At 46.7% G+C, this 13327-nt stretch overlaps 1 protein-coding gene across 4 annotated transcripts in view; it reads left to right on the top strand.

Moving 5' to 3' along the window:
• SCAPER (S-phase cyclin A associated protein in the ER) overlaps window positions 1-13327 on the top strand; it is a 160606-nt gene that overhangs the window by 74116 nt on the left and 73163 nt on the right. For all 4 annotated transcript variants that reach the window (XM_084869028.1, XM_084869027.1, XM_084869026.1 and 1 more), the window contains exons 21-22: window positions 6434-6570; window positions 8618-8683. In XM_084869028.1, coding sequence (XP_084725154.1) covers window positions 6434-6570; window positions 8618-8683 — 203 coding nt within the window. The remainder of the gene's footprint in view (window positions 1-6433; window positions 6571-8617; window positions 8684-13327) is intronic.

Genomic DNA, 13327 nt, shown 5'->3' with positions numbered 1-13327 from the left:
GAGAAACATTGATCAGCCGCCTTTTGCACACCCCCTACTGGGGATGTGCCCGCAGCCAAGGTACATGCTCCTGACCGGAATCGAACCCGGGACCCTTGAGTCCGCAGGCCGACGCTCTATCTACTGAGCCAAATCAGTTTTGGCATGGAATAGTTTTATGAAGGGTGGATATCAACCAAAATATCGTTCACCACACATTCTTCTGGCCTTATTCTGAGTGAGTTGTGACATCCGGGGAGTTGTCCTCCTTTAACTCCCGCGGTTATCAAAGCCCCTGGCACGTAGTCAGCTGAGAAAGAAGGACAATCAGAGAAAAGTGAGTTTTCCACACAGAGCATTAAAACCCTGTGTTGTGCCAAAACCAGTGTGGCTCAGTGGCTAGAGCGTCAACCTGCGGACTGAAAGGTCCCGGGTTCGATTCCAATCAAGGGCATGCACCTTGGTTGCGGGCACATCCCCAGTGGGGGGGGGAGGGTGCAGGAGGAGCTGATCGATGATTCTCTCTCATCGATGTTTCTAACTCTCTATCCCTCTCTCTTCCTCTCTGTAAAAATATCAGTAAAATATATTAAAAAACAAAAAGACCCTGTGTGGTCTTCCCGTCTGATTAGTGACTTGGCATCCCCTCTGCTCCTGAAAATAAGCTTTTGCCTCCAGAGAAATCAGCCTCTTGAGCATATAACCTTGTATTTCTATTAAAGAAAAACACACCTTTTCATTTTCAAGTAGAAATATATGTGTTATGATCGTAACGAAGCTTTGGTCCCTTTTTCAAAGGAGATCTTTAAACCCCTTTGATGTAGGAAGAGTCACATCCTCAGCAGTTCCCCGTCCGCACTGTAGTGTTTCAGGATAATGGGAAGCAGATTGTCCCCTTCGACGTACCCACGGGCCACACGGTACGAAACGTGGTTATTCCGAGCTAACACTCGCGAGAGCTCTGAACCGGAAGTGATCTTGTATCGCGCCATTCATATTTCCCTATATGTCCTATTTTTAGGACTTTTACATTCCCTCCCAAAGATCACGAACCTGTCTGTAGCTCAGTTTTTTTCACGTCTCTTCTACAAAATCAGGAATTACGAGAACCTTTAGGAGGAGTTAGATAGAATATCAGGACCATAAACCTCCGTGTTTAATACAGTAAATTATGTGAGAAAGGCCAGAGCTTTGGTCTGGTATGCCATAAAAGGTAATTAAAAGAATAAGAGGGGTATAAACTCTGATGAGATCATGTCTGTATAGTATTAGTTTCCTTACATGCATTTATTAGTATTGCATATGGTAGCAATGATGCTTAAGTGAGAAGTTACAGTTGTGTCTTAAAAACCGGACTTGACTTTTTTTTTTTTTTTTTTTTACTGTGCGTGTGTAGGATTAGCCATCCTTAATTACCTCTTGGCGTTTTCACATTGATTCTTAGGATGTTATGAATTCATTGTCTAAGGCCTTTATTTTACTGGAGAGGGAACTGAGGCCCAGAGGAGTCACTCCGTCACAAGTTGCAGAATTTATCCTGGTTATTAGGCCCTTGGACTTACAGTTCAGTGTTATTTCTTTCTTTTCTTTTCTTTTCTTTTTTTTTTTTTTTTAATATTCTTCATATTATTACAAATGTTCCTCATTTTTTTTCCCTCCATTGCTCCCTTCCACCAGGTTCCCATCCCACCCTCTGCCCTTTCCCCACCCCCTATTGTCCTCATCCATAGGTGCACAGTTTATGTTCAGTCTCTTCCCACACCCCCTCTCCCCTTTTCCCCGAGAATCATCAGTTCACTCCCTTTCCATACCTCTGATTCTATTATATTCACCAGTTAATATTGTCCATCAGATTTTTAAATTCCCTTGGTTTTTAGATTCACTTGTTGATAGTTACGTATTTGTTGTTCATAATTTTTATCTTTATTTTCTTCCTCTTCCTAAAGAACCCCCTCCAGCAATTCATATAATTCTGGTTTGGCAGTGATGAACTCCTTTAGCTTTTTTTTATTAGTGAAGCTCTTTATCTGGCCTTTGATTCTGAGTGATAGCTTTGCTGGATAGAGTATTTTTGGCTGTAGGTTCTTGCTATTCATCACCTTGAATATTTCTTGCCATTCCCGTCTGGCCTGCATGGTTTCTGTTGAGAAATCAGCTGACAATCGAATGGGTGCTCCTTTCTAGGTAACTACCTGCTTTGCTCTTGCTGCTTTTAATATTCTCTCTTTGTCCTTTGCTCTTGGAATTTTAATTATGATGTGTCTTGGTGTGGTCCTCTTTGGGTTCCTTTTGTTTGCAGTTCAGTGTTATTTCTAACTAGAGGCCCAATGCACGAAATTTATGCAAGAGTAGGCCTTCCCCCGGTTGCTGGCACCGGCTTTCCTCTGGCCACCGGCCAGCACCTGGGACCTGGGCTTCCCTCACAGCCCCGGCTTCGTCCGGAAGGCCGTCCGGTCTAATTAGCATATCGTGCTTTTATTGTTATAGATTATTATACATGTGTCAATCTGCGCTCTGTGCCTACAGGGAAACTGTCTGCTCTTAATGCTTATGTAGAATGATCAGTGTCCATTGGAACGGCCAAATAAGATATGTATCTATACAGTAAAAGCCTAAGTGACCGTTATGGTGGAAGGACCAGAACAGCTGGTCCCTGTGATGCCCACTGACCGCCAGGGGGCAGACACTCGATGCAGGGAGCTCCCCCTGGTGGTCAGGGCCCTCCCACAGGGGCAGCGCCGCTCGGCCAGAAGCAGGGTTCACAGCTGGCGAGCGCAGCAGCGGTGGCGGGAGCCTCACCTGCCTTTGTGGCAGCGCTAAGGAGCGAGCGGGCAGGTGGTCCGGAGTGAGGGGTCCCGGATGGCGAGAGGGCGCCGGCTGGGCTGAGGGCCCCTCCCCCCCACACACGAAATCTGCATCAGGTCTCTAGTGTATACGTGTGTGTGTGTGTGTGTGTGTGTGTTGTGTGTGTGTGTAGTAGTAGTAGTACCTTGTTTCCCCGAAAATAAGACAGTGTCCTATACTAATTTTTTCTCCCAAAGTTGTGCTAGGTCTTATTTTCAGGGGATGTCTTATCTTTCCGTGCGCTAGGTCTTATTTTCGGAGGATGTCTTATTTTCGGGGAAACACGGTAGTAGTAGTGGGGTTACGTTGCTTACTAAAATTAAATAGGTTAAGGTATACAATTCTGTAACATATCATCTGTACATTGTATTGTGTGTTTGCCACCTCAATTCATGTCACTTTGCATTACCATTTACTTCCCCTTTATTAAGAGCCTTCCAGCCAAAACCGGTTTGGATCAGTGGATAGAGCATTGGCTTGCAGACTGAAAGGTCCCAGGTTCGATTTCAGTCAAGGGCATGTGCCTTGGTTGCGGGCATATCCCCGGTGGGGGGTGTGCAGGAGGCAGCTGGTCGATGATTCTCTTTCATCGATGTTTCTAGCTCTCTATCCCTCTCTCTCCCTCTCTGTGAAAAATCAATAATATATATATATATATATATATATATATATATATATATATATATATATATAAAAAGAGCCACACACATGTATATATAAAAGAGCCCTCCAGCTGGTTGGTAGGAGAGCAGGACTCTGAGGGCAGGAGTGTATGTTTCCGGTCGGATTAGGAAGGAAGGGGATCGGGGAACCTTTTGGATGGTTTTTGGTCCGGATGGATTCATATTTGGAAAAAGACTAAGAGCATATTTTGCTTTTTCTTGTGCTCGTGGCATGTTAATGAGAATTTTGAGAGAATACAAAAAGATGAGCGTATTTTTACACAGTTATACCCATTCTCCCACAGCACAAGTAACCTAGAGCTGTGTGTGCCCTTATACAAATGGACCTTCCTTTCTTTCTTTTTTTTATATATATATTTTATTTTGTACAGAGAGGAAGGGAGAGAGATAGAAGCATCGATGAGAGAAAGTCATCAATCAGCTGCCTCTTGCACACCCCCTACTGGGGATATGCCCGCAACCAAGGTAAATGCCCTTGACCGGAATCGAACCCGGGTCCCTTCAGTCCCCAAGCCGATGCTCAATCCATTGAGCCAAACCGGTCTCGGCGACCTTCTTTTCTTTCAAGAGCTTGCTTTTCCTTGCATTTTCTTTGTTAATTTTGCAACAAAAGCATTGATATACTAGAGGCCTGGTGCTCGAATTCGTGCACAGGCGGGGTCCCTCAGGGCGGCCTGCAGGGATTGGGCCTCAGCTCGCGCCATCGCCTGGTGGTCAGCGCATGTCATAGGGAGTGGTCGAACTCCTGGTCCAACAGACACCTGAGGGGACAATTTGCATATTAGGGACAATTTGCATATTAGGCTCTTATTATGTAGGACATTAATTATAGAATGTTTTAGAAAGAATAACGCCTACTGTTAACATTTTGATAATATAAATCTTATGTATAACTATATAAACTGCATTACATAGATATGAGTCCTGAACTTTTATTTGTTAGACTATGAATGTTTTTCGTGTTACTGTTGTTTAAAAGTCATGAAATCTCATCGTCAGTCTCCTATTGATGCGTGGGCCGTAATTGATGTCATCAAATCCCTACTGCTGATATTTTGTTGTAAACCTCACTGCAGTGGATATATTTATAGAGATATTTTAGTATTTCTCTGTTTCCTTATGATAAAGTGAGTCATTTACAGTGCTGAGCGTTTTATTACATCTGAGCAGACGGGCTCTGGGCCGTTAGCTGGTCACAGAGGACAGGGGGCTGGGGGAGGCAGCGCCGTGAGAACGTGAAGCGGCGCCATGTCAGTAGGACGGGGTGGGTTGTGTGTGTTTCCTCATCCTGGCCAGTTCCTTGGGGTTTTTAAAAAGGATGGCCGAAACCAGTGTGGCTCAGTGGTTAGAGCGTCGGCCTGCGGACTGAAGGGTGCCAGGTTTGATTCCGGTTAAGGGCATGTGCCTTGGTTGCGGGCACATCCCCAGTGGGAGGCGTGCAAGAGGCAGCTGATCAATTACTCTCGCATCAATGTTTCTAACTCTATCTTTCTCCCTTCCTCTCTGAAAAAAATCAATAAAATATATTTAAAAAAAGAAAGAAAGGATGCCATCAAGGGTTGGAGCCCAAACATTAGGCTCCAGGGTTCAGGGCTCACATCCTACTGAGAACAATCTAGAACAATGGAATCTAGAACAGTGATTAGGGCGGAAAATAATTAGGCAGCCAAAGTGTATGGATGGTACTCCCACTGAGGGTGGTCTGGGGGCGGGCGGCTGCCGGCCTGGGCCCGCCGGTGAGCAGCACTGCTCAGTGCTGGTGCCGGACCTTGTGGGCAAGGTCAGTGTCAGACGGATCGGCCGGTGCCCTCCTGTCCGCACAGACATGGTGTGGAGTGAGTGAAACCACTAGGACCCTCAGCTCCGCTGCCTGTGGACAGCAGGGCCTGGCTGCTTCCGGTCAGCACTGCTTCCGGGCTGAGATAAAGCCATTTACCTGAGCCCCACCCCATAGCGTCAGACTAGGGACGAAAGGGGGTTGGGTCTGCACCCACTTTCCTGCAGGAGATGGTCTCCTATCCTTATAGCAGGTTCAACCTGCAGTGCACACTTCAGCTCTTTTTTTAAAAAAAATATATTTTATTGATTTTTTATAGAGAGGAAGGGAGAGGGATAGAGAGTTAGAAACATTGATGAGAGAGAAACATCAATCAGCCGCCTCCTGCACTCCCTCCCCCCCCCCCCCCCCCGGGGATGTGCCCGCAACCAAGGCACATGCCCTTGACCGGAATTGAACCTAGGACCCTTCAGGCTGATGCTCTATCCACTGAGCCACACTGGTTTCGGCACACACTTCAGCTCTTGAATGGTGCGCACGCATGTTCATTTCTTCTCAGGCTCAGCTTGTAGATGCTTGAGAGAGATGAGTATTGGTATTTCACTTACTGTGGTAAGCCAAACAGGATTTTAAGATTCAGGCATGAAATTCCTTTTTCACACAAGATAAATGTTTTCTAAACTGGTTTGTTGTGGAAAGTTGTGACGAGCTACATGCACTTACTCATCACTGAGCCCCAACAGGGTCATCGGTGGTAAGCTCTGACTCCTCACCCCTCACCAGCAGACACCTCTCCCCTCCCCAGGTAATATTTTGAAGTCTATTCTATTTCATGATAGCTATTTTTATTTTATTTTTAAACATATGTTTTTATTGATTTTGGAGAGAGATAGCTATAGATAAACATCCATGAGGAGAGAGAATCATGGATCGGCTGCCTCCTGCACGCCCCCCACTGGGGATTGAGCCTGCAACCCGGGCCTGTGCCCTGACCGGGAATCGAACCCTGACCTCCTGGTTCCTAGGTTGACACTCAACCACTGAGCCACGTCTGCTGGGCCACGTAATCTCTTAACTTCCTGTAAGCCTGTAGCAGTGCTATATTATTTTTTTAACTCGTTGTCATATTCATTATTGATTTATTTTGCAGGAGCATCTTTCCTTAAAGAAGTACATTGTTGACATTGTGGTCGAAAGCACAGCTCCCCCCGAGCCTCTGAAAGACGGAGAAGAGAGGCAGAAAAACAAAAAAAAAGCCAAAAAGATAAAAGCCCGCATGAACTCCAGGTATGATAACGGTCCTTAAAATCAAAAGAAAAACTGTTCGTGATACCTTCTTTTTCATGTAAATTCAAGGAAGCCCCTCTAGCCTAAGGTGACCAGTCGTCCCGCTTTTGGCGGGACAGTCCTGATTTTTAACCATTTGCCCCGCGTCACGTGGCGTTTTAAAAAAGTCCAAAAGATTCTTTCCAAAAATTGGGACTTTTTTAAAACGCCGCGGGACAAATGGTTAAAAATCGGGATATCTGGTCACCTTACTCTCACCCCCACAAAAAGTTTCAAGTTGTTTACTTCAAGAAAGCCTCGGACACGACACCGATGAGCCTAATTTATGGCCACTTTCTCTGATTGAGAAAGAAAACTGCTTATCGACCTCAAGCCCTCGCCTTCGCCCGCTAAGAGCTCTTCTGATAATTTGATGCCGAGGCCTGCCAAACCCGTGCCTCCCCCGGCAGGCAGGGGGTTGTCTGGCGAGTGTCAACCGGGCCTATTTTTCTTCCCAGCTATTGATTTTTAAATGAAGTATTAAAGAAAATCAATAGCAATCAACAAATAGGAGTCTGCTGGCTGCGGCGTTACATCCCACGACCAGGCTTCATCCATTTGGTTGCCTGTCACAACAAGAGAAAGTTCAAGAAATAGCTGGGAAAGGAAAGTGAGCTGTCAGGCCCGCAGTTTGTCATCGGCCTCCGAGTGACATCTGGGGCCCAGGTAGCGGGCGGCACGAGGCAACCTCGCGGGCTCTGCCACCCCCGGTGACGGATGAGTCCTGCTCGAGGACGCAGGGCCGTGCCTCCTGAGCAGATGATCTGAGAGAAGGTAGTCAGTGTGTCGTCCTACCCTTGTCCCAAATATCTCCAAAGATGGAGAAGCTTGGCCCATGGAACGGGGGGCGTGGGTCAGAATAACGGTGAGTGGTGGGCATCTCTGAGCTTCCAGCTTCGGATTGTCATCAGCGAAAGGCTCCATTCCTTTTACAGAATCAGGACGCCTCAGAGTGGTCGATGAAGCCAAGGGCAGGGAGGTGTTTGTTTGTTTTTTGTTTGTTTGTTTTTAATATATATTTTATTGAGTTTTCACAGAGAGGAAGGGAGAGAGACAGAGAGTTAGAAACATCGATGAGAGAGAAACATCCGTCAGCTGCCTCCTGCACGCCCCCCACTGGGGATGTGCCCGCAGCCAAGGTACATGCCCTTGACCGGAATCGAACCTGGGTCCCTTGAGTCCGCAGGCCGATGCTCTATCCACTGAGCCACACCGGTGAGGGCAGCAGTTAAAATTTAAAATAGCTTTTTCCTCCCCAAAAAGAAATGGACAGAAGCAGCAATATTAATGGGTTGCTGCAGTGACACCTGTGGGAGACAGCAGCTAATAGCAGACACGTGGCAGTTAGTCCGAATAAAAAGCACAAGCAAAACAAAGCCAACCTTTGAGTGTCTGGTCAAATCCTCCTCTTTACCTAAAATTAATATTGCATATTATATGCCTTTGAGTTCATAGGTACTCAGCCACCTCAACTACTTATACAAACAGTATGGTTTCAAAGTTGATAATCATGATTTTAGCATCTTTAAATTCAGTAGTGTTCTTATGAATTTGCTTTCTATCCACAAAGAAATACATGTTTTTAAGTCCTTTTTGACAGCATTTATAGTATTCTGAAGAAGCAGTTTCAGCCGAAACTGGTTTGGCTCAGTGGATAGAGCGTCAACCTTAGGACTGAAAGGTCCCGGTTTCGATTCCGGTCAAGGGCATGTACCTTGGTTGCGGGACATCCCCAGTAAGAGGTGTGCAAGAGGCAGCTGATCGATGATTCTCTCTCATCAATGTTTCTAGCTTTCTATCCCTCTCTCTTCCTCTCTGTAAAAAATCAATAAAATATATATTAAATAAATAAATAAACAATAAAGAAGCAGTTTCAGAAATCAAAGTGTTAAAATTAATGTAGCAACGTCCCTAGTTTTGGAAAAGGAAAAACACAGCCAGGGTTTTTGTTTGTCATATAAATATTAGCAGCAAAATAACTAACAGCGATCACGCTTTGTCTTTACAGAGCCAAGGAATATGAACGTTTAATGGAAACAAAGAAATCTGGCTCGGACTCACCTTACAAAGCAAAGTGAGTATTTTATCCCACATTTTATCTCCATTTCTTCAGTCTCTGCCTGTGGCAAAGTCTATCTGAGCCGTTATCGTGTGCCTGTGGTCACAGTGTGTGTCTGCTGCCTAGAGCTGTGTTCTCCTAAGAGCCATCATTGTGTGCCTGTGGTCACAGTGTGTGTCTGCTGCCTAGAGCTGTGTTCTCCTAAGAGCCATCATCGTGTGCCTGTGGTCACAGTGTGTGTCTGCTGCCTAGAGCTGTGTTCTCCTAAGAGCCATCGTCGTGTGCCTGTGGTCACAGTGTGTGTCTGCTGCCTAGAGCTGTGTTCTCCTAAGAGCCATCATCGTGTGCCTGTTGTCACAGTGTGTGTCTGCTGCCTAGAGCTGTGTTCTCCTAAGAGCCATCATCGTGTGCCTGTGGTCACACTGTGTGTCTGCTGCCTAGAGCTGTGTTCTCCTAGCGCGGGGTGTCCAGCTGGGGCCGTCTCCTGGGCCCTGTGTCTCCGCCTGGGACCTGCGGTGACTTCTTGGTTATGACAGCGTGGTCGGTGGTGTGTGGAGGAGGCCGGTGCTGCTCACCAGCCCGCAGTGCACAGGGCAGGCCCTCGGCCCAGAATCTCCTCGTCCTGCCGTTCCTTGTTCTGGCAGAGCCGGCTCTGGCAAGACCTTGGTGGCTCCTGCCGTGGGGGGTCTCTCTTGGGAGTCTGTGACGGTCGCTTTGCACAGATGAACACGTGGACTCCCTCACAGTGTGAGTGTGACGACAGGACAGTGTCCTCTGGCCTGCTGCACAGAGCGGCAGGGCGGAGGGTCTCTCCTTGGTGACGGGCGCAGTGCTGTGGGCGTGGGCAAGGCTGGGCATCTGGGCGTAGGACACGCCTGGGAGGCCTCAGGTGCTCAGGGGAACGTGCCAGATGGTCCCATGTAAGACGGCGTTTGTGGTGATGAAAAGGGTCAAGGAACACATAATAGTGACCAAACATCCCGCTTTTGGCGGGACAGTCCCAATTTTCAACAATTTGTCCCGCGTCCCGAGGCATTTTAAAAAAGTCCCGATGTTTGGAAAGAATGCACCACAAGCTAGGGAACGGCGGGAGAACTGGAAGGGAATATACGGTTTTCAGCGGCCATGTGGCTATTTAGCCGGATATGAGTTTTATATTATTTTTGTTAATTTTATCATGTTAAACTTCAATAATAACAAATAATGGTTGAGAACGGATTATTGAGAACTGCTTATCCAAGTTCACATTGTTGATCATTTGTTAGAATTCACTCAAATGAGAAATATGCCAAAGAATAAAATAATACTATACATAATTTTTTTTATTTATTGTTTTTGTAAATTGTACTTACGTTGAAATTTTAAAAAAATATATTACAATACTATCTTTGCATTCTATGAAAATTTTTGTTGCTCCATATAGACCAGATTTTTAATCAAGTCTCCCCCCCAGTCAATGGTGTCCCACTTTACCAATGTTAAAATCTGGTCACCTTAACGTACATGCACAAACCGTGTTCTGTCTGTAACTATGTGGTTGATAGATATGCTGTAGCATTTTGATGTAGCAACTAGGACATTCAGAACAGAAATATTCTGGCCTTTCAGAAATAAGACCCCCATCAGATAATTACTTTCGTTGATTATTTTTGAGAACCATTAGCCATTGCCATTCTAAAAGGAAATGCAAACTTTCACAGAAGAGAACAAAATGACCAAGCTTAGGATGATACTGTCTGTCTGAAAACCCCCCGAGAATCCAGGGAAGAACCAGGAGAAGCAAGAACCAGTCAGTAAACGGCTGGTTACCAAATGGATGTGGTGGCATTGGAAACAGGCGGTGCTCACGGAGCGCTCGCCGCACCCAGACTCTGTGCATGTGAGGCTCATTCACTCCTCAGCAGCTCAGGGCTGCTCTCCGGGGAAACTGAGCCCTGAGAGGGCCCGCCATTGGCCAGAAGTTATACAACCACCTATCCAGGATCTGAAAACCAGTGGCTTTTCTTCCTGATCAGCTGGAGAACGGAAACGTCCTTTACAATAGCGACATAAAAATAAACTATTTAAGAGTATACGTAACAAGAAATGTACGAAGCCTGGATAAAAATAAAGCCTTACCATGCTATCAGGGGTATAAAGAAGAATTGTGTAAATGGAAAGATGGATTACACTCTTGGATGGAAGTCCCAGGACGGCAAATTCTCTATAAATTTTTCTACAAATAGAGTGTGATTCCAATTATATAACAGCCTTTTTATTTATTTTTAAAAAATATATTTTATTGATTTTTTACAGAGAGGAAGAGAGAGGGATAGAGAGTTAGAAACATCAGTAAGAGAGAATCATTGATCAGTTGCCTCCTGTACACCCTATTGGGGATATGCCTGCAACCCAGGTACATGCCCTTGACCGGAATCGAACCCAGGACCCTTCAGTCTGCAGGCTGACGCTCTATCCACTGAGCCAAACCGGTTTTGGCCATAACAGCCTTTTTAAAAATAGAGGTAGAATTCATGTGAAGGCCTGAGAGAACAAGGGTGGGGTTGAGGGGGATCACGGGGGGAAAGGAGGACATGTGTAATGCTTTTTACAATAAAGATGAATTTTTTGGAAAAAGAACATATGGAAAAATAAAATAGAATTTCTACAAAAAAAATTTTTTGAAGGAGAATGAATTAGGACCAAGCTAACAGATACGTAGTTAAAACAGGTTTTTTTTTTTTTTGTTTTTTTTTTAATATATATATTTTATTGATTTTGTACAGAGAGGAAGGGAGAGAGATACAGAGTTAGAAACATCGATGAGAGAGAGTCATCGATCAGCTGCCTCTTGCACACCCCCCACTGGGGATATGACCGCAACCAAGGTACGTGTCCTTGATGGAATCGAACCCGGGACCCTTCAGTCCCCAAGCCGACGCTCTATCTATTGAGCCAAACCGGTTTCGGCTAAAACAGGTTTTTATTGGCACCTAAATAATAATACATATTGATGGGAAGAGATTTCTAAAAAGAATCTAGAAATGGAGCCAAGAATTTGCGGACAGTTAACAGACCGCTGTGGTGTAGCGTCTGCGAAGATGCCCAGAGGAAGTGGTTCGGCTCTGGAGGCAAGAGTAACACGCCCGCTTCTCCACCAAGGGGAGGGCTCCTTTCCCTTCCTCGTAAGTGTGCTCTCCCCTTCCACCTGCTTGGCCCACAGGCCTCGGCAGAAGCCACTCTGAGCCTGGGCCTCAGGGCAGCGAGGCCTCCGCCCCAGCCTCTCTCTCCTCCCGTGACTGCCTGCTGGAAGCCGCTCGGACCCTGGAGCAGGGGAGTCCCTCTTCCCGTGGATAATCCCTTCAGCACGCTTGGAGTCGGTGTGGCTTCTCCGGTGAGGATGCTTCTCCGGTGAGGATGCTTCTCCGGTGAGGATGCTTTGCAGTATCCACAGGGATTCACGCCCATCAGGCCCGTGGCCACGTCCACAGCCCGTGCAGGGAGCTGCCCGCCAGTCCAGCAGGACCCGGTTCCGGGGCCTCCGTGTGCCAGCAGCCGCCCGGTGGGCTCTGGCTGTCCGCTCACGGTCAGGCCACTGTTCCTTACCTCTGCCTGGTTCTCCCTCCTCCTCTTGGCCTCCAACGTGACTGTTATTGATGAGAATCACTCCCTGCATCCTCTCATTCCATCCAGTGACTTTAAACATCTGGTCACTGATGGATTACATAGGGAATTTTTGAGCTCTTACATTTAAAAATATAGGTGAAGCATATTGTTTAAAAACAGAAGGTTTGGCTCAGTGGATAGAGCGTCGGCCTGCGGACTGAAGGATCCCTGGTTTGATTCCGATCAAGGGCATGTATCTTGGTTGCCGGCACATCCCCAGTGGGAGGCGTGCAGAAGGCAGCTGATTGATGTTTCTCTCTCATTGATGTTTCTGGCTTTCTATCCCTCTCCCTTCTTCTCCGTAGAAAATCAATAAAATATATATATTAAAAAATAGTAATAAATTAAAAAAAAATTTAAAAACAAAAAAACCCAGAAGGGTAACCAATAGCCCTAAATTTATACCATGTGCCTTTCAAATGGAGGAGGTGGACAAAAGAGAACATGTTTGTCTTTCTGCCCACGCACCTGTGAGATCTTCCCAGTGACCCCCAACTTCCCCAGGTGCCGCCGGGATAACGGGCTTCCTTCCAGAGACACCCCTGGGTCTCACGCGCACCCCTGACAGATGCGAGCTCAGAATCCTTGGAATCTGTTCAAGTTTTGAGAAGCAAGTGTCTGACCGTACAACGTTCTCCACAAAACCATTTCCTCGACAGACACGTCTCCCCCGGGAGCCCGGGAGTCACGAAGCCTCCGCTCCTGCGTGCTAGAAAAATCACCTGCCAGCAGTAACCCGAGGACCACTCTGTGTTCGAAACCGCACCCTCTCGGCAGCTCCTGTGTGTGCCCTGGAGGGGACACAGCCCCGTGCTGCCACAGTCTGTGATATTCATGGTCTGGACCACAATCTGGGCCATTGTTCCCGAGATGGGCAGGTCTCTGTGGGTGCTTTGTGGGGGCAGGCGGGGAGCAGAGGGTCAGCTCGTGTTACCCCAGCGTCCCCAGGCGGGCCCTCTTCCTGGAAGGGGAGGCTCACAGGAGTCCCAGATTGGGTTTGCCTCGGGCTGAAAT

This window comes from Pipistrellus hanaki (assembly GCF_964339955.1).
Source record: "Pipistrellus hanaki genome assembly, chromosome: 21".
Lineage (NCBI taxonomy): Eukaryota > Metazoa > Chordata > Mammalia > Chiroptera > Vespertilionidae > Pipistrellus > Pipistrellus hanaki.
This window is presented reverse-complemented; position numbering and strand designations above follow the sequence as displayed.